At 38.5% G+C, this 27551-nt stretch overlaps 1 protein-coding gene across 1 annotated transcript in view; it reads right to left on the bottom strand.

Annotated features, from left to right (window-relative positions):
* Window positions 1-491: 491 nt before the first annotated feature.
* Window positions 492-27551, bottom strand: part of MACC1 (MACC1, MET transcriptional regulator) — a 46161-nt gene continuing 19101 nt past the window's right edge. The window contains exons 2-5 of the mRNA XM_026072678.1: window positions 14453-14567; window positions 10155-12190; window positions 7476-7664; window positions 492-707 (exon numbers count right to left, since the gene is read on the bottom strand). Coding sequence (XP_025928463.1) covers window positions 492-707; window positions 7476-7664; window positions 10155-12190; window positions 14453-14567 — 2556 coding nt within the window. The remainder of the gene's footprint in view (window positions 708-7475; window positions 7665-10154; window positions 12191-14452; window positions 14568-27551) is intronic.

Below are 27551 nucleotides of genomic sequence, written 5' to 3'. Positions count from 1 at the left end.
GTTGAGGACAGAAGAAATCTAAGGTTTTTTAGACTACCCTGCTCCCATTGACTTGCAGTCAAGAGCTTTTGACACCAATGAAAGTCACGGATTTAGATCTTAACGCCCCACTGGAAATGTAAACCTATGTCTCATGAGCTGAACTTGTCCATGCGTGACTCTTTTCTTAAAACCAATCTCCACCCAGAAGTCAGTGCAATCAGAAGTAGCTCCTTTTAGAAATCAGTTCATAGAATTCAAATTATTTTTGCTGGCCTCACTAGTTTAATCCCCCACTCTGTTTCTCAAAGTCCTATTCAGTAGCTATTGGCAAGGTCTGTCTCAGGCTCTCATGATCTCAGGTAGCTGCAGCTGAGGACTGTGGGGCTAGACCCAGTGTGAACTCAGGTAAAACGAATTGTGCTCTGTCCTCTTTTTGTAAGCATAACTGAAACAAAACAAAAATCGTCAGTATAGTTCCCGAGAGATTTTCCAGAAAATAACTTGGTACTCTATTCTTCTTCCTCCTTTGTGGAGAAAGCACTTGCCCTTAAAACATCCATGCAATTCACAAGAATCAAAGTTCCAGTCAACTCTCGCCAATATTTTGTTACAGGGTTTTTCATTTTGTCCAAAGCTGATTGCAGGTCTTGTAAGACATCCCTGTAACTATCTCCGTAATGGGCACCCCATGTGTAGAGAAAGTCATATGCAGGTTTCCACATCATCTGCAAAGTGAGAAACAGAAAAGTTTAGTTGCAGAAGTTGAATTATTGAGGGGAAAAAAAAAAGCTAAATCTTTGCAGTAGTAGAAAAGTCTCACAAAAGAAAAAAGAAAAAGTTTGATCCTTAACCACACTGAAATACTTTATCATATATGACATGTTCATATAAAATTTCCAGCAACCTTATACACTTTATTTCTATTAAATTCTTGAATTCTTAGCACAATAAATCATTGAAAAAACAAAATCTTCTTTCAGATGACTATCACCAAGTCTATATTATATATATATATGTGTGTGTGTGTGTGTCAGAAAATTAACACAAAGCACAGCGGATGGATGGAAACCACTTTTTCCCCTGGTCATTTTTGTGATGCAATCACTTAACAGCAGTTTGCCTATCTGGAATTTGATTGTACTTTTGATAGACAATATCTCACTTTGCCTCATTAATCAACATCATACTGTACCCCGACTGCATTACTGCTTATAACTTTTAAATATGCTTCTTATCTTTACAAAAGTGATTTCTGGTAACAGCAGCAGGAAGATTGGATCCATCTATAAAACCTCTGTTTAAAATAATAATAATAATGACAACAACAACCACAAGAGCAGGAGAGTCAAAAGCATTTATAATTAACTTTTTAAAATCAGGACATGTTATTGAAAACGTGTCCTATAAGAAACAAAGAAAATGAAAAAACAGGTTACCAGTACTCCTCACTTCAAATTACAGTATGTTTATTCTATGACAAACAAATACAGAGCAGATCTGTAACAGGTGTAATTTGTCAGTGATCTAGTAACTTTAATTAAACTATGACGGAAAGATTCAGATACTGAGCTGGCTTTATATCTTCCAAAGTGCTGATGTCCAGAGTAAGTTTGTTCAGTTTACAAACAAAAAAGATTGTTTTCCCAGCTGCTGCTGCTGCTGCAAATTTAACTTGGGCTATCTGCATTCTAGTTTGCTACTCCGCATCAGCAATAAAGGTTCTGCAGACTGCAGTTTAATTGGAAATTGCATGGATGACACATAAAGCCACAAAGGAACCCATGACTTTCCCAAAGGTACTGGCTTTTGCTGTATTAAGAGAAATACAATTATGCATAGTTATATAAGCATATGGAGTGATGTGTGCACATGTATATATATACACACAGAAGTGATCAGGAAGTCTCTTAATTCTAAAAGTTTTTAACATTATTTTCCATTTTTAATGGACAAGCAGGTTTCATGATTCTGAAGGATAAATCAGGAGGAAATTGGTTATTTATTTGATTTAATCCTATTAATTTAAAAATAATACACAATATAAAGCTCTATTTCCTTGATTACTAGCAGAATCAAATAGCAGGGAAAGGTCTCTCTGCTCGTAGTTCTGAGCTTCTCTCCAGATTTGGGCTAAGAACTGTTAACTTATTCCGGGATTCACTCTACCGTAGTTTCTGTAACCATCTCCCTCAGCTTCTGTTGCCTTACCCTCTCTGACCATGGAAGAAAAAAACAAAAACAAAAAAACCCTACAACTCATCTCCCCAGCAGTGTATTTCACAGACTTATTAGTCCGGTTTCTGCCTCTGGTTTGAGCCATAAAAAGTGCCTTCACTATTACAGTGAAGTCTGTCATTTTAGCTTGCTAAAGGAGGAAAGGATATCTTCATTTACCCAGAATGAATGGTGCCAACTGCATCTACTGGCTTTAACCAGGTCTGTCTTACAAAAAGAAGAAAGAAAAGTAATTTGGTGGGGAGAGGGAGAATGATGACTTTTTTCAAACATATCCTGTCTGATAATAGGAAAAGATAAAATCAAGATTATGTAATATATTGCTGAAAATACTAGTTATTCCAACATATTTTAAATTTTAATGAAATAAAGGAGTTAACCACTGGGGCATTTATGCTGGGACCAGAAAGCTGCTTTATTCCTACTCCTACCTTCATAACCAAGGTAGCCAACAAGAGAATCTGGGATTTCCTGATACTCTAACGCTGGCTATGCCTTTTCTCCGTCTCCTGCTTCCCTTCTTCATATTTCTTCATATTTTCATATTTCTGTTGGACCAGGTTATCTGAAGTGTTTGGGGCTGCAACAGTCTATCTGGTGATCTTCACTAGTTTGTGAAAAGATGACAGTGAGTATTATAAGATGCTGTGCCTTGATTTATGCTGCAGGTCAGTTTGACACTGCACAATCAGAGATCTGGCTGAAATATGCCTAAGATACAAATCTAGCTTTCCTCTCCTCTGGCACAACTGAATATTTTTCCTCGGGTGGTGGTGGTGGGAATAAGAAAAATAAATAAGAAGTTTTATAAAGTGGTCATCAGCAATGCATTATTAACTCAGTAGCAATCTACACGCTCATCACCCCTAACTAGCACTCCAAACCAGGCTTGCAGTGCAAGTCCTTCTCCACATCCATGTGCACTAATGCAATGGCTGACCTGAATTGTGTTTGATATCCCTGAGTTATATCAAAGCAGATTTTAGGCAAAAAATCAAATCACTGCAGCATGCTGGGAAAGTCATGTCTCAGAGCTTTGTGCCCAAGTTTTCCCTCTGCTCCCACTACCTCAGCTGAGTAGGTAAAAATGATAACTACATACTCAGTAAAGTGATTTAGAATTTACTGATGAAAAGCACTTCAAAAGCTAGGCACCAACTGCATGCATCTCAGGTTGCTTATGTGATCATTTGAGAGGAAATTTCTCCCACTAAAAAAAATATTAAGTTTAACAGTAGCAACATTTTTCAACCAGCCAAACCTCTTGATGGTAAAATAGCCTTTTTTGAGTAAAGAATTGGTTAATATTTTCAGATAACTGTCAATAATTTGTCAAAACTTATTACTCTGCTTGGTTTCCCATTTTCAGACCAACAACCATTATGAATGGGAAAGCATTTCTATTAGAAAACTGAAGGCTGCAATAAGATGCTTTTAATGAGGATTCTTTTATACTCGCTAAGTAAATATCATGATTAGCAAGCATTGTGAAATAAGTAGTCAGACTAGTGCTAACCCTGTAACAACATTGTGGGCTTGTCCACACAGGTGTGAATTTACAATATAGTAGCTACATTCACTTTGTGTCCCGTGTAGACCCTCCTGATGAACAATAACCATGAAGCACTTAATAAACAGAAGTGGATTACAATGCTTCCCATATATAGAGGTCAATCCGCCAGAGCTCTGATGAGTTTAGGGATCAGTAGAAAGCACTGAAATTCAGGAGAAAGCACTGAAATTTAGGCTTAGATTCACAGGACAGTGAGGATGCTGAGTATCCATGTGAGAAACCTGTGCTAGATACCTGGTCTGCTTTAAACTTACACCTGTGCCAACAAGCACTGCTATAAGACTCATTGGCCCATCTTGGGCCGTGAAAAATGAAATAAAAATAAAGCAAAATGCTGACTTTCAGTTTGCTTGTTGAATGTTCTCTTAAAAATAGAAAGTGCTCTAATATTGCCATTTTTATGAGGAATATGACTGCTATCTCCTAGCAGCAGCTACTGTCACTGAAAAGTGAGAAATTTTTGAAGTGGTTTATTACAAAAATAATGTAAAAGTCTCTTGAAAATAAAAGAATGGGGTGTTTGAGGCAGCAGACTGGTTATTTTGGGGGCAGAGGAGGGGAGTTCCTTCAAAGAGGCAGAGAAACGCTTTTTTTAATGCAAATAGTTCAGTTGTTTCATAGTAAGTGCTTAGTATTGATCACGTTTGTTTATATGGATGTGCATCAACAATTGACTCACGCCTTTTCATACGATGTCACTATTGACAAAGAGAGGATAAGATCATGATATAACTGAGTGTCACTTGGCACAAGATAATGATGTGCATAGTGCAACCCGTAAATAAGCTGTAATTTCTCTGTAAGATTTGGATGTCCTATCAAATTCATAGTCTCACTGGTGCCTAAATACACATGTTGCCATGCAAATGAGAAACCAGTATCACTCATCTGAAATCTTAGACACTCATTTGAAATCTTAGAGGGTATTCTTATTATCTTCTGATGAAAACATGATAACTGTTTGTATTTTCTCTGTGTGCAAGTTCACTTACAGAAATTGAATTCTGTGTGTAACTATCATACCTTACATGAAAACTTATTTTGCAGCAGGACTGCTTAGATGACAGAACAACAATACAATCAGTTAAACTAGGAAACCTCTGTAGGCTTTAAATTCTGTTCAGGGAAATCATTTTTTCGTTTTATATCAAGTTTGGGTCACACTGAGACTTCTCCCCTGCTATTCCATTAACATTACCAATTTGGGCAAATTACTAACTTGGTATGCAATAATAAATAGTAGTTGAAAGAATGGTAAACAGCACTATTCATGCAGATAGCTTTCTGTTGATCAACAGTTTTTGTGCTGGAGAAAATTGGTGGTAACAAACTGCACTTTCACAACTGAAAGCATATGGCAGAGGGTCTTTAGCAGTGCATGTTACTACACTGAATTCATAGGCAGTTTCATTTTCTATGGCCACTGGTGCAACTTACACTTTTTACAGCTCAGACCCATAAAAGCTGTGTTTCAGCTTTTTTCTGGCTTTGCTTATGTTTTTCACTTTTGTAACATAAACATCCAGTACAAAATGGGCTTCATGGAAATGCATACCTATTTAAATACAAAGTAAAAGTGTGTGTGGTGTGTGCGTGTGTGTGTCAGTATAAATGGGTAAGGTATTGGAAAAAAGAGATTTCAGATTGTTTTGTTTCTGCTGTCCGTTAGCTATGGAGAAAACACTTCCAAATACCATGGAGATGAATGGAGTCACATATTGTTCAGGTATAATTAGTTCTATAATTCCTGCTTCAGAAAGCTGATATTTTATCAGACAAATGCAAAAAGCTTAATATGCAAAAGAAAAGTCTGGGAAATTAGATTAGGCACTATACAACAGGTTAAAAAAAACAAACATAATGGAAGTGAAAAACATTTGCATTCTTTTTGATTTTAGTATTTTAGAACGAGATAGCGCAAAAATAGAGCTAATAACACAGTGATTTTTCACTGAAAACAAAGTAGTAGGCTGTGGATTGATGAAGCTGAGAGTTTTATGAGAAAACATTTTAAGAAAGAAGATGCATCCAGGCACAAACAGTGCTCTCAGAACAACTCTAAAAAGTACATGAAATAGCCCAAAGAGAAAAGCAAGATCAAAGGAGTAGCAAATGTTTGCAAACAGCAATGATAGACATAATTTTGCAGAAATGTGCAGAACCTTGAAAGTGAAGGTATGGTGTTTTACTCAGTTAGTCTGGAGAGGGGGAGCCATACAAAGTGAATAAAAGGTAGTGGTTCATGATCAGAACAGGAAATTCTTGATAGCCATCACAAGGCAGGTAAAACTGAGGTGAAAGCCTGAGTGGATTAGGGACACTGGAAAGGAAGATATGTCTGGCAGGGAAAAGGAGACTGGGCCACAAGGAAAGAAAAAGGAATAAGAATTTGTCTTGAGTTGTTGTGAATGTACGAATGGGAAATTGAAGTGATTCCTTTGGTAATGAAGTGTGAGAGAGAAGGAATTCAGGCTGTCATGTGCATTATCTGCAATAATTAGAGAATAGATAGTGCAGGCAGAGGAAGAGTCTAGCCTGAAGGCAAGAGCCTTCGGCAGAAAGGTCAGTTTGAGAATTCAGCAAAGCTGATAAGAGATGACGCTCAGGGAAAATCCCATCTGAGACTAGACTACTAGAAGTCCTTGACACAGAACTATGTGGGTGACAGTGGACCTACTGCATGCTTTGGTTTTAACAAAGGAAGGGTGGAGAAACTCAGGAAGCAACTCAGCCATCTGGACAGAGGTGCGCCGGGAGGATAGCCTTCAGCTCTCAGGTGCAGGTGGGTGCAGGACCACCCTAAGACTTGTGTCAAATACCCTACATTACACAGATGCCAGGGATTCCTCTGGGCATCTAAAATAGCACTAGAGATATATTTAGGTACCTAAATTGCTCCTTACATGTGTGTGCACTAAAACACATCTGAGAAGACAATTGCTTAGCTTTCATTTAAAAATTATACTTCTGTATAACCAAAGCGTTTTACGACAAATGGTAAATAGCATTAGCTACATGGCAAAAATGAAATTAAAACATGGATTTGGCCATGTTCATATAATAGGACAGAGGTGAAAATGGTGTCCAGGCCTCCAACCTCTTAATTCTCGTAAGCTAAATGGTGACAAATCTGACACAAATGCAGAATATTAAAGTGTTAATGGCAGAGGTAAACTTTCTTTCAGTGGAGAGAGCAAAAGTTGTACTAAGGGTGATTTGAAGTGGCTCACTCACAGACTGAATGGTCTTCCTCATTGTCTTTGAAATGACACCAGGTAGGAAAAAGATGGCAATAAAGGGACCAAGGGTTAATTTAAATAGAGGAAACACCCACCAAGAATGGAGCAGGTAAGATTAACATTGAGGAGGGACAGGACAATAAAAGGACTGAAAATGGCCCTTGGACAGGACTAAAGAGCTGAAGCTCAGGATGAACAGAAACTAGGGCCTCCACAGTAAATTATTTTGGTATGATAACACTGAACAACTGGCCTCAAAGAAACATCTTAGATAGCTGCAAACAAAACATGATGAGAACTCCCGTGCATTGAAGACCTGACAATTTAAATAAGGAGACAGTAACTAGAGAAGGAAAGAAGGGCACACAATAAGGAAGAAGAAAAAAATCTTGGCTTCGTTCGCTCAGAGGAGCAAGCGTGCACACACAGTTACACCAGACACTTACCTCCAGAACTACCTCTCCATTTTTCCCTTGATGAGGTACTTCATAAGCCTCAATCTGCTGCTTTGTGAGTCTGGCTAGCTTCTCTGCAAGTTCCCGCCAGTATTTGCCAAGCTTGACAGCTGAAGTTAAAATGGCAGCATCCTGGGTAAGACGTGCCACTAATCCCTGGCAATCTATCTTCAGAAGTGCCTACAACAATCATATTTTTTAGGGTTCCTTCACCAGTAATTACAATCAGATGAGTATAATTTGTTTTTCTAGCACTAATCTGCATTTCTAAGTGGACAGGAAGGCTTTTTGTCCATTTTGTATTCTTGAAAATATGTAACTTTGTTTATACTTTTTTTTTCCTTCCCTCAGAAGGGTGTTGCTAATAATTTCATAAGAAAAATGCCCACAACCTTAAGAAAAAAATTAAGCTGGCATTCAGCTGCTTCAGCATTCCAGTGTCACATGGATCCTGCCAAGCTCAAGGATCCTGAAGGAAAAATACTCTTCTCCAACAAAAATATTTGGGGCATGAACTTTAGCTTCTTGAAATATGACATGAAACTTAAAAATGAAACTACAGCAAATTATACTAAGGTGTAGTCCTTAGTCTACTTCTTTTCCAGAAGGTCATTAATTACATTGGCCAGCACCTTTTGATTTACTCCTTCTGCAGAACTGATAATATGCTGACCATTATGCAGAAATGCAAGCATAAAACTCCCCTCTGCCACATGAGCTTTTAAGAACAAACATATTAAAGCGGTTCCAGGAGTAAAGTGCTTTCCAGGAGTGAAATGCAGATATGTTGCATTCTCCTTTCTTATTTGCTTGGACTACAGCTAATGAGAAAATAGGGGGATTTTTTTTCCTCCCAATTAACAGAAAAAAAAAGAGTTCCACTGAAAATATTGACTTTTCAGTGAAAGTTCAAGAGCCAAAATCAGACAATTTCCTTGTTTTTCAGAAACTGATTTTTAACATCAAATATTTCTGCAGAAATCAGACATTTGTGTGACTTAACTGAAAACCATTTTTCCATAAAAATCCTCATTACAAACAGTAGAACTGTTAGTAAGATGCTTGTCTCATGTAACTAACCAGAATACTCTCAACATAGATCCCAAACCAGTAGTGCCTGTCTAAAATAAAATACTTAAGAAGTCACTCTCTTGAGAAACAGAATATAGCCTACAATACCATATCCCTGTACATTTTGGCAAAGCAGAGAGGAAGAAACTGTTCAGTTTGCTTTTGCATGACTGCTTGAGAATCAAGAACATAGGAAAGAAAAAAGAAAAAAAAATCAGTAAATTCTATCCACAAGTGACATGGGTGATACATAGCTTTAAGTCTAGCTTTACAGAAACAGAGCCCTGTATTTGTATTTGACAGTTCAAAATCATATACATCTTAAAAATGGGCCATTTGTTGGTCCAGTTATGCCCCACCTTTTACCTGTTCTGTAATGAGCTCTTCATAATGTTGTATTAAATTAAAAGCTTTAACTCCCCCCCTTCCTTTTTTCCACCAATTTTTGTACAGAGACACAATGACAGACCAAAATGTCTTCAGTTTCTTCATTCTACTTCATTCTTGTTCAGTTTTATTTCACTCAGTTTAACGCGTTTCTTAAGAACTTTGTAAGTGGCCACTGCTGCCAAATTTTTCTGAGCTCCTTTGGCTAAAATTGCTCTCAGCACTTCAAAGAACATAGACTGCTTACGAGAAAGAAACCCTACTAATGTCTGCAATGCAGGGGTAGCCAAAAGGCTTTAAAAATAAAATGCTACAATGTGAATTTTTCAATCATTTTTGTAATACATTCACTGTACCTTTCTACGAGCAACTTCTCATCTGTCTCTAAATAGGCTGATATACTTTTCAGTCAGAGCCAAAGACAGTATTGAATAATCTTGAATTCCAAATTAATTTGCATGCAGATTCACATGTAAATTTGTAGAAGAACATTATAAAATATGATGGTTAACAATGCAACCTATCACCTGGCAGTGTTTAGAATAAACACAATTTTTAATTCCCATGTCACACTATTGAGTCATGTAGAAGCTGTTTAATGGTTTCCAAATCAGCCCCATGAAAACTGTACCAAAATTTTTGCAATATCTTTTTTCGATGGCAACGGCACTGACCATGAAGTTGTCACTTATGGATAGAAAGTGTTGTCTTCAATAAACAGCTCAGATTTTCCTTCTTTTAAATATAGAAAGCAGTCTTAGATGTACAATTTATAGTAGAGAACATAGTCAAATAATGGTGCTCCACACTATGAGGTTAACTAGTTCAAATTGGGATTGTGAATTGCTCGGGGAAGCCACACTTGCCACAATCATGGCAACTGTTTCAATCATGACTCTACGTATACACACACACACACACACACACACACACGTATATCAAAACTCAAAAAAAATCTACCAAATGAGCAAGGTTCCCAGAACTTTTAAGAATGCTGCTTAGAATGAATTGATTTAAGTATTATTTTTTCAAAGAGACTCTGGATGTATTTTTCATCTATATGTGTCTACAACTTCCAGTAATACATTCACATTTGTAAACATTCCTACAAAGATAAAGGACCATATTTTGTTGCTCAGACATTACTACTGAGTAGTTTAAGATTCTTGGCAACGCATTCCCAATAACAAAGTTAATTTGTGCAATACTTACAACAACGAGCTCATAAAGAAATAGTCTTTTCTTTTTGTTAGCATGGCAGTCTTCCTTCAGCCTCTTCACAACATGTGCAACTCTTTCTGATTCCTTATCAACATATGCCTCATTAAAGTCATCCCATGACATATGTGAATATCCTAGCACTTCAGCCAAAGCTCTCCAATCATAAACACTCTCGGATACTGTAGATAAGACTACTGAGTAGATGTAAGTCAGTTTTTTAAATGGCAGTGCAATTTGTTCAACAAGATTCCTGGTTGGTAGCTCACTATCAGCAATATCCATAGCTTGTTCTTTGGAAATCACTTTTACATTTTTGCAATGTACAAGACCAACCTTTCTTCTGAGAACTCCTACGTACCATTCTTTTATTTTAGTCTGCCCAATGGCTTTTATTTTATCTTCACCAAGAAGTCCTATTGTGTCCCCTTTAAAATATTCTAGCAAATAGTCAATCTTACTTTGACGTAACACAGTTTTCAAAGCCACTCCGTAGGTGTTAATGTTTAAACATTTATCTTGAAACTTTGGATATTTAACTGTTGGTATTAATAGCAAAGGTGCAGACTTGATTTCTTTGCGTTTTTGTAAGCGCTTTGGCCTACTGACAATTCCACTTAATTTTGGAGCTGGATCAGGAGTCGTAACACAGAACTGCATCACTGGGCTACTTTTTAAGTCTTTAAGCTGAACGAGGAAAACAAAGAAATGCATCTCCCTGGATCCTACCATGGAAAACAGGAATTGTTGGTGGACCATTTCACCAGTTTTCAGCTCTTCTTCTTTAATATTTCTGCTTTCATTTTCTATCTTCACTTCAAAATCTGGATCACAGGATATCAAAGAAACGTTTAGATCTTGTAGCTTTTCAAGCAGAAATGTGTGCTTTCCCCACAGCTGAAACACAACAGGGGGCATATTTTTCCCCCCCTTTTTAATATCACAAATTGTAAGTTTTCTTGGAATGTAGTTATGACCAAAGACTATAAAAACTGCTGTAAAAGATGGGTGAATATATTTGGGACCATAAATTCCAACTGAGACAGTTCTATGAACGTAGTCCCAGACATTAGTGGCTGGAGGTTGAATTTTGTTTGCTTGTACTGCAATCACTGTATACATCACGTGACTTAGGTCTGTTAGCTTCGCTTGTATGGTATCTTGATAAAAGTAGCAGTTCTGTAACTTCTTAAAAGGCCCTTCTTTACTGAGACCATAAAAGCATGCAATATCAGTCATAACTTGGCTGAGAGGATCGTTCTTCACTTTAGCTGCAACTTTCACTTCTAGGATAATGGCTTCCCTTGTGTTGAGGTTGCTTAGTGTAAGTTCTATTAGAGGACTTACAGTGCTACACAGTTCACTGTTAAGTGATAATGGAGGGTTAAGGATAGCCTTTAAACCAACCTCTTGGAATTCTCCAGGTAATACGTGGCCCATAGGGATGTGAACATTGATATCAGAGTCGGGTAGTTGTACTGATCCCCCTTCATGATTCAGTTTACAAACTATATGAATATCTGTAGCTTGTGTTTGCGCCCATCCAGGACTATGGCTCATTGCTTCTAAATCTAGACAAGACCGGGTCAACTGTCGGTGGCTCAGCCAAGCCATCTTGTAGGCTTCACGGTCATTTTGAAGCCATGCTGCATCTGAAGCTACAGTTTTTTGAGGTGCTGTCTTGTGAGGATTAAGTCTTTGGTTATCAATAATATCCAGGAAGTCAGAGACACTCTTGGATCGTCCAGATCTTGCTGAAGTCTTTCTCAGAAGGCAATCAATATCTAGCTCATCACCTGAGGAAGCCAAAGAGTCCCTGTTGCTAGAAACTCTGGAGAACAAACAGGGTTTGTCTTTTAGGACAGAAAGGTATTTATTATTTTCATTTCTATTTGAAGCAGCTATGTCATGTATGAAAGGATTGGATGCTGACAGTTCGTTCCAGAAAGGGTTAGTCTTGGAAACAGCATGGACATGTTTGAATACATCAGAACAGTCAATATTCAAATCCAATTTACTTTCACTGTCATCTGTTTAAAAGAGAAAACAGAAGTATTTCCTAAAGCTTTTTTTTTTTTTTTTTTTTTTTTGGTTAAGCTGAGGACAATGAGACATCCCATTCCATTCACTTCCAGGTGAAACACTGTTAAACTGAATAACTGGTGACTAAATTTAACCTACTAAAATGAGCATAGTTCAAGTTGTTTACAAACACACTTATTAACTTCTCCTTCAAGTTTTTAAAGAGTATCAATATTCACTTCTAAGTAGCATTTAAGAATTTACATTAAAGAGTTTTAACAAATGAGTCTTAAAAAATATAAAGCATCTTCTACAAGGTGCTGATCATTATTAATTCCTATGACTATTAATGGGCTTTGAGTATGCTAAGGTCCCATAAGGTTTAAACCCTTACATTACGGTAATCTCTGGCCTCTTACGAAAGACATATTTTTGATATGTCTTGATAACATTTTTGATTAGTGACTACATCTGTGCAAAGATTAAACAACAACTGTTTAGATTTTTCAGCACTGTAAACTCTGTAGCCAGTAAGGTAGATGTATTATTCAGGGTTCCTTTTCATGCTAGTGCGCATGCATTTAATTGATGACAGCACTCTTAACAATTTATGTCAATGTGAGTGGAATTTGTTATACCAACTTCCAATTTAAAAGTCTGATTGGTATAGCTAATGAATTCTTGTACTGTTTGAAATTCAGAAAGAAATGTTCTTGAGTCTTCTGGTTTTCCTGAGATTGCTTTTTAACAGCCAAATAGGAGTGCATAAGAGATATTTAACTATGCTTTCTAATCAAAGTACTGACTATTAACAGTAATGCCTATTTGCTGTGAATACAAGATGGCCTTTGGAAAGCTTCATTCATATTTTATATTAATAACTGTTTGCAAAACCTCGTTTAGAGGTTGATTTTAAGACTCTTAATTCCTGCATTGAACAGCAAGCCTGCAACTTTTTATCTTAAGAGTTTCTATCACTTCAGTTTGATGTTATTTTTATACATAGAGGTTTACATCCTTGTAAAGGATTTTGATTTTAGAGGGGAAATTCAGCACTTCTATTTTTTCAGCATACCTGTATCTTCATTATTATCCTTCCCATAGTAACTTCCATCTCCAAGGTTACTAATTATTACTCAGTCACAAGAATGACTGTGCATTCAGCCAAAAAAATTCAAATCATTTTGTACATTTTTAATTTCCAATTTGTCACGAATTGTGACCTAGAGCCAAAACCGTGAAGTTTTTTCACAGTTCCAGAAAAATTCCAGTTTGGAAGAACCCAAGTGGAATTTATCAGCTTCCCAGCCGCCCATCTGGAAGGCTCTGGAGACGTCTCGACAAGAACCTTCCAGGTCAGCTGCCAGAGAGGAACAGAGCCCGGGCACCCAGCCCTCTGCCTTTCTGGCAGCTGGGCTTGGCCAAATGCCTGGCAGACAGGGCTGGGTTGCTCAAGCTCCAACTGAAAAGGGCCACAGTTTCTGCCTGCAGGCCAAAAAACCTTCTCTACACTGTGCTGCTTTAAGTTTCCCAGCAGAAAAGGAGAATCATTTTTATTTATTAAAATAAATATTAAAAATAAATTAATCCAAAAAGTGTTAGACTATTTTTCTGAAGGACATATTTCTTTGGGAAAAAGAACCTGAAGCAAAAATTCTAGCAGAGTCATTAGACTGGACTCTTTGTCATGTCGGCTTCCAGCACAGGTAACAGTGGGTTGCAGTAGGTTAGTAAAGAAATAATTGCCGCTGTCCGACTTGCACAGCAAGTGCCAGGCCTGCCGTTACTCACATCTGCTACTGTACAAAAGCTAAGAGAATGTCTACCTTGCGAAGAGGAACATTTGCTTAATTTGAGGGTTAAAATAGCAATGAAGTTAATGTAACTTTGATTTTAGCTTTAGTAGCTTGGCTAAGAACTCCCTCTTCCCCCCTTCCCAATCCCCTATAAATGTACCCTAAGTAGCATTTCTTTCATGTAAGGTTAATGGTTGCAGCTTTTCCTCCCTCTCCCCTAGCCCGTATTTGCTCTGGCAAGGGACAAGGGTGATCTTTATGTCACTCCTAGGTCACCTTGTGACAGCCCCCTTGCACTCCAACACCGGGGGCATCATATATGTCCCCAGGGACTAGTGCAAAACAAGCAATACAAAAGAACTGCTTATGCAGTGGTTTACAGAATAGCTGTAGCTCTTGTGCTACTGAGAGTTCTACATAAGTACAGACTTTAAGTGGAAATCCTGAGTAAATAAAATAGTAGAACAGGCATACTGTAGCTGGATGAAGGTGTTTGGTCATCCATGTCAATCAAAGTCCCTTCTGATCTGCTCCGTGGAATCTCTCCAGCATGTAGGGAAGCTACTTCACTACTGGAAATATTTTCCTCCTAGGAAACAGTTAAGGTGCAGTATATTAGTCAATATGCAGTTTGAAAAAGGGGAAGCTGGAAAGATAACCAAGCTTTGTTTCTGTGATGTGACACAAATGAAAAACCTTACAAGTGAAGTTGTGGTTTATGAGTAAATTTATGGAATCTGCCCAAGAGCATCATAGTCCACAGTGAGCCTTACTATCTAGTTTGCAGCAAAAACACCAGGTGCTTCAGCACGAGTACAATACAGTAACCCAGTGAAGTCCAGTAAGTCATAGTTAAGTGTCTTGCAACTGGAACTGAGACAATTGTACAATAACTTCCATTCATAGTATCTTGAATGAAAACACAGGTTTTTAATAAATATCCTAATTCCTGTTTTGAGATAAGGTTGAATAGAAACATTAAAGAGGAAGATCTAAATCTGTTCCTTCCTCTGCCAACTGAAAATATTTTTAACCCTTTCTACTATATTATTCTTTGTATTCTCTTCCCTGAGTGAACATCAGGTCAGATTTTCCTTTTGGTCCTTACAAGCATAATTTAAGACTACCCTTCTACAAGACCCATGCCAGCACAGCAACAGCCCAAGAAAGGACATTTGGATCTCTCCACTTCCTTATTCCAGCTACAATAAAATCGCTTTGTTCTTTAACACAGTCTGCACATGGGCTGGTGCACGAGAACTGTAAACCAGGTGCTATGGTTGAAAGAAACAGAGCCAGGAGCAAACCCATTGCAATGGCAAAGCAAGAGTCTCAGGGTACCCCTGCCTACTGCTGCTTCTTGCTGTCCGGGAAAAGGAGTTGCAGGTCCACACAGCTTGGAAGGAGCATTGGATGTCCTAAGTGCCAAAGTCACTGTGTCCCAGCAGCAGAAGCTGGAGCAAGTGCAATCTTCTAGACTTCTCTGCACAGAAAAGCTCATTAATCTGTGCTATAAACCAAGAGATCATTTACTAACTCTCACTAAATGCTCTGACTGGTCCTGTATGTAGTGGGGTGTAAACGATGAGGGGCAAAAAATAGATATATTAACAGATATGGGGGGGGGGGAGGTTTGAGGGCCCATCCATGGATTACAATAGTCAGCTTTGTTCACGGGACTGATGTATTGCTGTGTGCCATTTCTGCAGCTGCAATTGCAACCTAAGCAGATCTCTCTATCATGATTAAAACAAAACAGATGAATCAGGCCTGTTTTTGCTGTATCCATAAGAAAAAGGAATTTTCAGAATTCTAATAGGTGAGTTATGGAAAAAAAGGAAGGCATACCTTATATCAAAGCATTACTGAATGAGAAACCGGAAACTGGCTGACTCAGTTTCCATTACACACAAGGCGATGGTTTAATATATAGATTTCCCCCCCACCCACCCCCATTTGCAAGTGTTAGTTAGGACTTTTTGCTCGTACCACTGTATGTTACCTTCAGCTAATGGCAATCTGTTCACATGCTGATCTGCACACAGGCAGGGAAGCAAGACTGGCGCTAGGCCTGACAATTACCCAGCACCTCTACTGCCACAGTGCAGCAAGGACTTTCAGGTTCCTCTACCATAGCTGAAATTAAAAACTAATAGATGTATTCAGAGCATGACTATTGATGAATGACGGAAGCATTCATCAACAGGTATAATATCTTTGACTTCAGTGGAACTAATCCTTATCTAAGTGAAGGAAGAACTAAAATTTTGTCTCAAATGTGTGCTGGAGTTTAGATCTATTCATCTTGTGTTTGGACTTATTTCTGAGACTGTCATCTGCATAGAGGGTTTTTGTTTGTATTTTGAAGTATCATCTAAAGTTAGCTACGCAGGCTGTCTGCATTTATATACATTATTATAAGACAAGGAAAGACACTAAACTGATTTCAGCTCCATTAAAAAAACATCTAGACTTTGGGACCATCTCTCAGGGCTATGAACAAGAGATTTTGACACTAGAGTCCACAATTCTCAAAACTACAAAGAATTTATTTCAGCTGTGGGTAGCAAGATACATGCAAGTCACATAATTATCATTATTCTCATACTGTGTATTTTTTATTCCTCCTCCACTTGAATTCCAAAATGATTTGTGTTCTCTAAGAAGCACTTCTACCAGAAATCTCAGATTTTGGCCTTAAAAGTCCTGATTCCAGATGATAGTGAAAGTTAGCCTCCAGCAGTTCTTGGGTTCTTTTATTAATGTCTCACCAGAATCAAACTGGATTGTAAAATGCTTCTTTAATCACAAAGCTGTAATTTCAAGATCTGCCATTCCACACCCATATAAAAGTAAAACACTTCTTTCTAATAATAAAACACAGCATCTTTGATAATGTGTATGTATTCCTTTCAAATAATTAAGTTTTGTTGTGTTGCTGCATCTCAAAGTGTTGCTAAAACAGAATACATCATATAAACATGCAAAATTCTTAGCTCAGGCTTCCATTTCAGGTATTGTGGATGCTTTAACTAATGTAAGATTATTTATAGTTTAATTCTCAATAAGCATACAAAAAGATCTGCATGGGATTCTCACTCGGACCATGCAAGTCCTCCTTTTAAAATATTAGCACATTCATTGCCAACACTGATGTCTGACTGATGATTTATTCATCAATTGATAGATTAATCTAAGAATGGTTCTTTTATATAGAAAAAAATAAGACAAAAATAAAACCAAAGCACAAGTATTTCAATGGATATATTAAGTCAGAGGCAGTAAGTGAGGATGAGAAAACAGTGCAAGAGCACAGGTAGATGCACACGGGATAAAATAGGAAACCAGATTCGGGGGGGGGGGGGAGCGAGCGGGTGAAAGAGCGAGCGAAAGAAACTCTGTACACAGTGGGAGTATATTGACAGAGACATGACAACAACATTGAATACAAAAGTTTTATAAATGCTAAGAAACTCTGCAAATAAAATAAGCCATTTCCTAAAAATTCCCTTTGAGAACTCCTTAAAACCTTCACCACTAGTCTGGCACAAAGACAGAAAAGGCAGGTAGTGAAAAGGAAGAACACTTTCAAAAATAAGGCCCCTCTCTCTCAAGAAAGCATTCCTTGATATGAGAGCATGTTGAGGGAGCCCCAGTGATTCAAGCATGTCTACAGGTCAGCCAGGAAGAGGAAGAGAGAAAGGAGAGATGGAAATGTTCCTGTACAGAAGATGACCACATTTGGTCACAACAATAAGGGGTGGGAAGTGCTGGGGATGAGCTGCAGGTATGCCATCATGTGCCAGGCCATGTGCCTCCTGAAGGAATCTGCATGATGTGACACAGGAGCTGGGTCCCCTCCCTTTCTCCTGGTCTTCAGCCTTGGTGCTGGGAATGTGTAAATCCCCAGGCCTTTGTATAAGGCTGGGAAACTAAGAAAACCTAATGCTCCCCATTCCCCATGGGGAAAAGCTGCAATAAAATAGCATCCCAGCCAAGACTTTTGATAGGACAGCCCTACTGAGCAGGGACTTACGTGGACAGTCTGCAAGTATGATCATCCCCAATAAAGGAGAGATGAATGCATACGGTATATAAAGCCATACTGATCAGGAACAAAGGGGAAGGCATGAAACTCTCTTGCTGCAAAAAGAGGAAGTCATGCATAGGAGAAAATAGGAGCTAAACTTTTCATTTGTTGTAGCTACTGAGCAAGATGTAAACTGACAAATGCTTAATGGTGCAAAGCATAATTTGACCGATAGCATGTCAGCTCACAGTGAAAACTGAGCAGGAAATGAAGAGGCTGGAAAGAGATCAGACATAGAGTGATCAGTGAGTGACTGCTGAGAGATGTGGCATTTTTCTGTGTGAGGGCAAGAGGTATTTTGCTAGGTGCTATCTGCTGTTAAAGCCTGGAGTCCATTGTTTGACCCATAAGATTCAGGGGTGGGGGGGCAGCGGAAATCAGGACTCAGATTGCTTCTGGCAGGCATGTTGCAACAGTGTTTGATCAGATGAAAAAAAAATGCATTAAGGGAGGGGAACATCTCAGGTAGAAAGTTCAAAGCTTCAGAGAACTCAGGAGACAGATTTGCTGCAAATAGCAATTTTGCTGCATGTGATGCCTCTAGAAATCTCTTCCAGTCCTTTTAAAACTGAAGTTAAAACTGAAGTGCACTGCTTTTTCCAGAGTCTCTACCAAAGAAAACACGTCCTGCTGTACTTAAAATAGTGGTGAGGAAGGAGGAGAGAAAGAAAAAAAAAAAGAAAAAAAGCCCAAAAGCAAACACTTCCCCACTGCCTCTGCCCTCAAAAATGAGAGGGAACTCATTCCTTTGTGGTTTTGAATTATCAACATCCCAGAACAGGACACTAGCATTTGCCTTTCATCCAACTTTAACCTTGCTTGGCCTTCTTTCAAAAGCAGGTTTGTTAACAGCAGAGCTCTCCTGCAGCAGCATCTCCCCATGTACTGCTGCATGTACCAGACATGGATCATGCTGCTCACCCATCACATTATTCACAACAATTCCCACCCTTTGTATCCAGAGAACGAAACTTAGATATTTGCAGAGACAAGATATGCAACACAAGCAGATGATGGAGATGTACTTGGGTCCTCAGGCTCACTTTTAGCTTTGGTGGGGAAAGATGACTTGCTAGTTATATAGATTTGGTTATTAAACTTCATAAATTCCCCATTACTTCTGAAAATGTCAGCAAGGAGATGTAACACAAAAGCATTAAGATCTATCCATCAAGATGTTAAATACAGTGTTCTTGGCCTGACCATGACCATGGTTTAAACCAATTCTATTAAATACAGAGAAGAGAGGAAAAAAAACCCTACACGTCAGTAGATCTAAAACACTGTCTGTTCTCAGCAAATGAACATGCTCCTAACTAAACATTAGTTACACTAATGCATCACCTTTTAACAGCCCCATGGCACTTGTGGCCTGGAACAGCTCTACACAGAATCTAGCTCAGAGTTTGGGTACAGGTGGTTGGACATGAGTTTACTAGTCTTTGGTTACAGGGCTGAACTGTCATGCTGTAGCAAGTGGCAGTATGTGATAGCAAAGAAAACCTTCAGTTGGAGTGATAAAGTCTTTGACTTATTCTCCTAGCCAGGTGCATGCGAGGCATTTAAGGAATTGCAGTTGCTGCTTTGAACTGAGACAGAAATGGCTTTTAATCTTCAAGCTGGAGAGATCTGAACCCTCTGTTACCTACCTTACCAATACTCAGCAGCAACTTCAGTGCTTTAGTGTGACCCTGTTATATGTCACTTTACTTATGATGACAGCAAAGCACCTCAAATGGATATTTCTACTACTTTATTCAATTGTTTAATAGTTGATGAGCTTGACACCTACGTTTTCCAAAGTTCTGAAAATTTAACAGCCAGCGAGAATCAGAGCCATTCATGCTTCCCAAAACCAGGGTTTTACGCTTTCTGCAGGCTGAACATATGCCTACCCTGCTGCTTGTAGCCTGTGTAGCTGCTTGCAATACCTAATTTGAGCTAGTTTTGAAGGTTATAGCTAGTAGTCTCAGCACAGCAAAAGCGGAACTGGAAGTGGGTCATCCTCTCAGTAGATTTCCACAACTTCACAGGTGGATTTTGTAACCTCCACTCAGCTTTGCAGTACCCAGAAGTTCCCAAGCTGGCTGCTTTACGGTCAGTTTGGTGAATACTATGCAAGCAAAATGACTATACCATAGACACACTCCCTGCAAAGCAAGTATCCTTCCCTTCATTCTATGGGTCCACACTTCTAAAACTGCTTTTGTAAGCATAAGGGTTAGGGTATTTATTTTCAATTATAAACTTTACATTTTGGAATATTGCTATGCAGAGGCCTCAAGAAGGTGTAGTTAAGTTTTGATGTTATCTTTCAGGTTTCAACTACAACTCTGAAATACTCCATGGTTTCTCTTTGATGTTAGAGAAAGAAATACATTGCCTTCTAAACAGTTAGATAGTAATGTAAATAAAGAACTGGAAATGGAAAGCAAAAATGATAAAAACAAATATTAAACATTAATAACACAAATTGAGTCCCTTTAATTTGTTACTTGCTGGGCAGAGCAACAAACTTTGCAAGTTTATCACTTAATTTAATTCTTGTACAATCTCATTTGCTGATCACCTCTACAAAGCCTTTAAAACACAATAATACTTAAAAGTCACAATGGTACTTTCACATGCTTTTATCTAAATATTCATACTTTGGAAGCACAGCCAGTTTCTTTACTTTTTGAGGTCTTATGAAAACATTTTTGGTTCCTTCTCAGTGAAGGAAATACTATAAGTTCCTACTGACTCTGATCCCAGAGTTATCCCCTCAAAACTGATATTGAAAGCACTCATTTTAAGGAACCCTTTTTATTTAGCAGTCTCATTAAAAAGTAAAAGTTTCCATATCTAGGAGCCGCAGGTGTTTCAGTGTCACAGTAATGCAGTACTGTAAAGCAAAGGCAGAGCCTGCACCATGTTCTGCACAGAAACTGAAGCCCTGCTGTCCACCCTCAGGTTCTTTTAATGTTTGCTACAATGAAACAAAAACCTCAACTGTCAACATTTTTGAACAACTTGAAAGACTGGGAGCTACTGGGAATCTCAAAATGTCTGCTAGCTATTTGCATCCTTGTGAACTGTAGCTTCTGTGTGATCATGGATTTATAAGTGCAGGATGCCTCCAAGGTGGTTAAATATTAATTAAGGTTTGAAGGCATGGGATATAGGTAGAAAGCTTATGCAAGTTGACAAGACCACAATAGGAATATTCAATTTGTTATTTCCCTGCCCCCACATTCTTCTTCCTTTTCCACTGAATTAGACTTTTCCTCACATTCAAACTGCATGCAGAAATTACACTGGGTCTTTAATTGAGAAGCTTACAGAGCTCAGTGGAGATAAAGCCTTAGACACCTGCACATTAGCCCAGTTCAGACAGCACTCCCAACTCTGCAGAGTATTACCCTCTTCCCAGGAAGAGGCTCATTTCTGAGTCTATCAATGCCACAAGTCAGCTTTGCAGAGGGACAGGTATAAGCTGTGGCCTTTGAGGGCAAGTAGCAGCAGGCTGGGGGGGGGGCAAGGGAAAAAAAATAGCGAGAACATTAACAGTGGTGAATGACTTACAATCTCACAACTGACTTCAAGGAAAATAAAGGAAAATTATTGTCTAGAAACAAAAGCCTTTTCAGGTCTGAGTCCAGGGGGGCGGGGGAAGTAGGGAGCTTCCTTTTTCCGAAAGACTGGATTCTGGATTTTGGCAGCATCTACTCTTTAACACCTCTTACAGTTATGTATGGAAAATAGTATATCCACTAGCAACACAGACAGAAAGTAAAGGATGGCAGTTCCTAAATAGTCACAAACCAAGGCCAAGTAGTGAACTAGTTCTTTATCAGGAGCTGACATTCATACACTTCAGAGTTACGTGTTTCATAAAAGTAATTATTTTTTAATTTAACTTCTCAGCACAGACAAATGAAAAAATCCTCTTGATTGTCAACGTTAAAATGTCCCAGCTGGCCCAGTGATGTGATAAGAAAAATTATGCAAGAGTGATGCTCTCCTCGTGGGATTAGGGCAAAGAAGAATGAGACATGGAACTCGCCTGCAGAGAAAGGCCACTGCTTTGCTCATTCTCAGCTCTTTTAAGTTTTTAACACTAAAAGCATAAATGTTAATGTGACTTGAATTATAAGCATCTGTACCAGCTTGATATGTTGCGAAGATGTTATGTTCTTTCCTAGTCTAAGATAATGGCAACTATATAACAAAGTAATGTGGCCAAAATTATGTCAGGACCTAATCTTGAACTTTCTACCATGAAACCAAACTGCCTGTCCTATCTGTCTGAATATTGCCTCTCTATTTTGGACAACTGCAAATCAAAGATGTATGGGCAAACCACGCAATGTGAACTTTGGAGTAAATCCAGCTTGATATTTTGGCATGTGCAATGTGCCTTTACTCTTCTGGTGTTCTGGTTTCAGGATTTTGAAGTGAGTGCCAGGGGAAAGATTTAGATGGTATTGCAGTGGGCTGTTTTTTCAATGAGAGGAGACTAGAACAGGGCTCTTAATGCAGGCATGAGTGGTTTCTGCTCCAGCAGAAAGGAAAACATACATCAGAAAGGACGGACTGTCAGGTGAATCTCTTTATATGGAACCACTTTGGTTTGGTGGTGATTAACTTTTGAAAAAACAAGTTAACGCAGCAATAAATATGCTGAATTTGTTTTGCAGAGTTTAAGACTTGTCAAACAAGCTTCTAAAAATGTATAAACAAGCCAAGGAGGAATCCCAGTTGACTGGGGCATGAATTTGGGGGTGGGGGAGAATGGGGGTATATGCCTCAAGTCAGTCACTTGTTCCATCTCTCCTGGGAAACATACTGGCAGACACCCATGTCGGGAAAATACTTCCAATAATATGGTGGAAGAAATTAGGTCTTTTGGCTCAAGGACTCCCTTGGTCATCATTTGGGGTTAGTTTAGAGGGTTAATAACCCTAAGTGTAATCATTCTTCAGTGCATCTGCACATTATGTTTTGCTCTACTTGATTGACCACACAACAGGCACAGTGGATAGGTTACAGCACAAATAGTACGTTTGATAGATAGTGATAATGTTTTCAAGGAAAGAATGATGCCTATTTTTCATGTATTGATCTGTTTTGACTGAAGAGCTTGTTTAATAGTCCTTGGCGCTTTAGAAACAAATATACTGAAGAGAATATCAAAATGGGAGTCTTAATCACAGTGACACTTTCCAAGCTACTCCACAGAAAGCCCTCATTTGGTATGTTGGTTTTTACATTAATTAGAGTCCTCAAAGTTTGGCTGAACTCTTCTCCGACAATGAGATGTCGTCTCATTTAGAACATTTGTGTCTGTGTTGTTAATAACAGGATGAGCTCTACATTAAGGTACACCAGCCACTTTTTTCAGTTTTTTTTGACATTATTTGCTGAAACTAATTTTGAAGGGAAAAAGGGAGGGGGATTCATAAAAATGTATTTGTTCCCCAAAAGCCAAACCTAGCACCTCTCATATTGCAGACTCTCCATTTACATATCGATTATACATGTTCTTGGCAAGCAAAAAGCCTCTTATTTCTATCAAATGGAATTCATGTTTAAATGGGCAGTTTTTCTGCTGATGAGGGATATTTGAATCTCTGAATTCCAGTCAACTACTACTTATCAATAGCACTGCTAGCAAATACATTTCCATTGAAGTAATGACTGCCAGATCAATTCTAGAATGATAATTATCTCATAACAAGAATAAATTCATAAGAAAAATTGCCAGATCCCATTTAATAACCTGTCTCTGATCACAGCAGACTGCATATTTCAGAGGAGAAAGTAAGAAGTCCTACATAGGAAAACAGAGAAAGAGCTGCCTCTAATATTGCTGGTACCTTTATAACATAAAATAGAATTTATTCTATTCCTTTAAAAAAAGTCTCTAGTCCTCATTATCAATGTAGATGTTCCTCTAAGGGAACTCTCGAGTTCAAGAAGATTTGAGGCAACTAGTTCCCAACAAATTTCAAGTCCTTATGTGCCTTAGTTCTCAAGTCTTTTTGCCGTCTACATTCGTTGATTGAACTGCCTATCCTTGCACGTTGAGAAAAGGGAATTTGTACCTTTGTTCCTTACCGTTTGGTAGAATAAGCAGAAAAATTGTCCCATCTTGTCCATTTTTAGCGACCAAGTCATTGTTTAAAGAGAGGAAAGAACTGAGAGTAAGCATTGTGTGGGATTGTTGTTCCAGTTCTCCTATTCCTCCAGTTCTTACCTACCCTCAGCCTCTCCATAGTGCCTCAGTGTCCAAACATCTTCACAATAGCAGTCCTCCCTGGTGATCCACACTATTAGCCTGTATGCAATACCTCCATGGAAAGCTATTCTAGTGCTATAGGAAGTATTACTTACTGTTAGGATGTGCATTCCCTTTTCCCACTTCCCTGTAGGGCGAGGAGGCAGAAACCATTCCTGAAGTTCTCAGTAGCCCAGCTGTCTGACCTGCAAAACTGTTCAATGAACTGCTCATAAGACAAATCAGAGAAGTCCCGCATTTTAGCCCGGGCATTCTTATAGTCCTGATTTTAATCTCCTATTGTGTCTGTTCACCACCCCCACCCCCCCCAAATCTAACAACATCCAGGCTGGAAAAAAAAAAAAAAAAATCTTTTTATACTCCTCCCCTCCCAAAAAGTCAGTTTATCTGAGGAAAAGTTTTAATCTACCCCACACAACCGTGACTGATACTGCTAAAATAACAGGTGGAGTGATACAGTTATGAATTGCTCAGAAAGTTGGACCCACGCCAAGTTTATCAGATTCCCAAACAATGTATCTTGGATAACCCCATAGGAAATCCTTAGGAAACAGATCCAGAATGCTGTGGATTACACTATCATTTCGAAACATGTACCCAGCTTTCTATTTCATTTATTCTGCTTCAGCAAGCTTCTCTATTTTCATCACAGCTGAAGTTATTGCCTTTCTAACAGAAATGGAGGCTGCAGATCAGCAACTCTTAATCCAATCACAGCATTTCAGTATGTTAACTCCAGCTCCCCCTCAAAAACCTAAAAAAAAAAACCTAAAAAAAAACCCAGTCAGTCCTGCACTCCTTCAAGATATTTACACACAGTAAAATCACTTTCATTGATGTGGCAATCTCTGCAGGATCTAGCCAATGTACAGCCTTGTGAAAAGCTAGGTGCCAATCTTTTGTTTTGTCTCATTCTTCATGATGTTCAGTGTCTAGACACTGAGCATGCTCACTTTCCAACCAGGTATAAACTGAGGGAGTTCAGTGTTTTATACCATTAAGTCTCTGAAAAAGGCTGTAGTTCTTGGGCCTCACTGGCTTCCTGCACAAAAAAACCCTGTGCATCACTTATCGTCCTAAACCATCTTTGCATTCATATGATGCTCCATTGACCAGAAAGAAAAATCACCTGGTACATGAAGTGAAACAGCTGCACAGGTTATTTTCAGCCTACTGTTACCAAACCAAAGTTGCAGAATATTGATTTGGGACTACTAGGATATTAAGTTTCATGCAAAAACATTAAATTTCAAGATTATTACTTAAAAAAAAAAAAATTCTCATGCACTGCCTAGAGTTGTGAAGTTTTTCTGGCAGCTGCTCTTGTTGGAAGGAGCTAATCTGCCTGCTGGCAAAAACCATCAGTAGTGTCCCAAACATTGCCTATAGCAGATTGGAACAGACGACTGTCTCCGATATCACTAAACAGCTCAGCATTCAAAGTCCCTGTAGGTCCCAGCACAAGCCAAGTCACTGCCTCCCCAGAGCTAGAGTTCCTCTAGCTGGCCAGTTTCTCTTAGCCTCACCCCCGAACCAGTCTGACATGTAATAGCAGAGTAAAGTTTGCTTCAGTAAGAAATAAACTAGGTCCAAGGTTACAAGTGAAATATACTGAAACCCAGACCATGTTTATAATGACTTTTTAGTGTTTCGGCTTTCTTAGTTAGGAACCTGAAGGCACTTGCCACATGTTAGATCAGAGGATTCAGCCTATATAGCAACACCTTCCAAATGCCACCTCTAAAGAAACACTTTTAAGTTTCCTTTTCCTAAGTTTACTGTCCTTGCGTCATTTGTACTGAAACATGGGTGGAAGCATTCACAGCCTTACCAAAAGGTCATTGCCTTTGATAATCAAGTTATTCCTCTTCTCGTATCACCTCCTCAGGAGGAAGTCTGCTGTTTCGCACCTTTAAAAAGCTCCTACCTCTCCAAATAATATGAGTTTAAAGTACGTGTTGCATTATGTGAAATATTGCAGAATCACATATGTCAAATTCTGTTGGGTTCTAGCCAAATTTGGTATTTTATTGGTTGTCTATAGAGATCAACACACACAGCATTAACAGTGCCATTGAAAGACTGCTTAGACTAGGCAGCTCTCTCCTAGCATTATACAAATATGTTTGCCACCACGTTCAGGGGCTCCTTGCTTAAATTGTATGTGTCGTATATCAATTTTATATTTAGCTTATAAATCAAATCAGACAAACACAAACCCCTTGATATGTTATGGCAAGTTACTTTGCTTCAAAGTTTTCTCCTTGGCTGGAGGGAAACACGAAACTCCTGTTGTATCTCTTTGCTACAGATTTGTGTATCCTAGTTGTGCAATTTACTGGCCAAGACTTTCGGTTTGTCTTTGTATGGGAATTGTTCTTCTGTGTTTTAGGTCACTGATGATGACAAGCAGATATCTGCAGAACATAAGATTCTCCAACAGAGAGCCATCAACTACAAAAAGAAATATATTTTGCTTCTAAAGATTCAGCTAAACCTTAATTTGGCAAGTGTTCTTGTTTTATCCAATTGTTGTCCAGGCACGAAGTTTTTTCAGGTCAGCTACCTGCAAATCACAGTCAGGGTTATATTTGTATAGGTCATTTAGTCTCCAAAGACCTGAAATGTGTACCACTCTGCCTATAACTTGAATTACTATGGCAAAAAAAAAAAAAAAAAAAGCTTTTCTATAACATAAGGGTTTTTATGTTAGCTATTTTATAGTTAGGTCACATCTACGAGAAGTGAGAAATATCAACTGACCATCAGTCTACCTTTGTGCAAGTTAAGTATATTCTTTGGAACTTCAGTAGATTCTGCTCAACTTTACACCATGCAGAAATGACTGCATACCAGGTGATCTTGACAAAAGTAGCTAAACAGTCTGGTTTTTTGGTGAAAATTAAGTCAAAACACTTCATTTTACAGTGCAAATTCATCAAACACTGCTGATTTTAGCAAGTTTTCACAACAGTGAGTCAATGTTTGCCACCTTTCTGTATGCTGAATCACTAGTGTCTGTGCAAACACTTTCATCTTAATGGTCTTTAAAGATTAGCATAAAGAAAATAAGGCTTAAATTGTAATCCATGTTTGAACTTCCTGCCTAGAGGAAAAGTACGTGAGCTTTTACTCTGCTTTCCTCCCTATTAAGAGAGGGAAGCAATTTGTCTCTTAAGAAATATGTGCTGGGGTCCAGATCC

This window comes from Apteryx rowi, unplaced genomic scaffold, assembly GCF_003343035.1.
Source record: "Apteryx rowi isolate R43461 unplaced genomic scaffold, aptRow1 scaffold_349, whole genome shotgun sequence".
NCBI classification, from domain to species: domain Eukaryota; kingdom Metazoa; phylum Chordata; class Aves; order Apterygiformes; family Apterygidae; genus Apteryx; species Apteryx rowi.
Note: the sequence above shows the minus strand (reverse complement) of the source record. Positions and strands in the feature narration are given on the sequence as shown.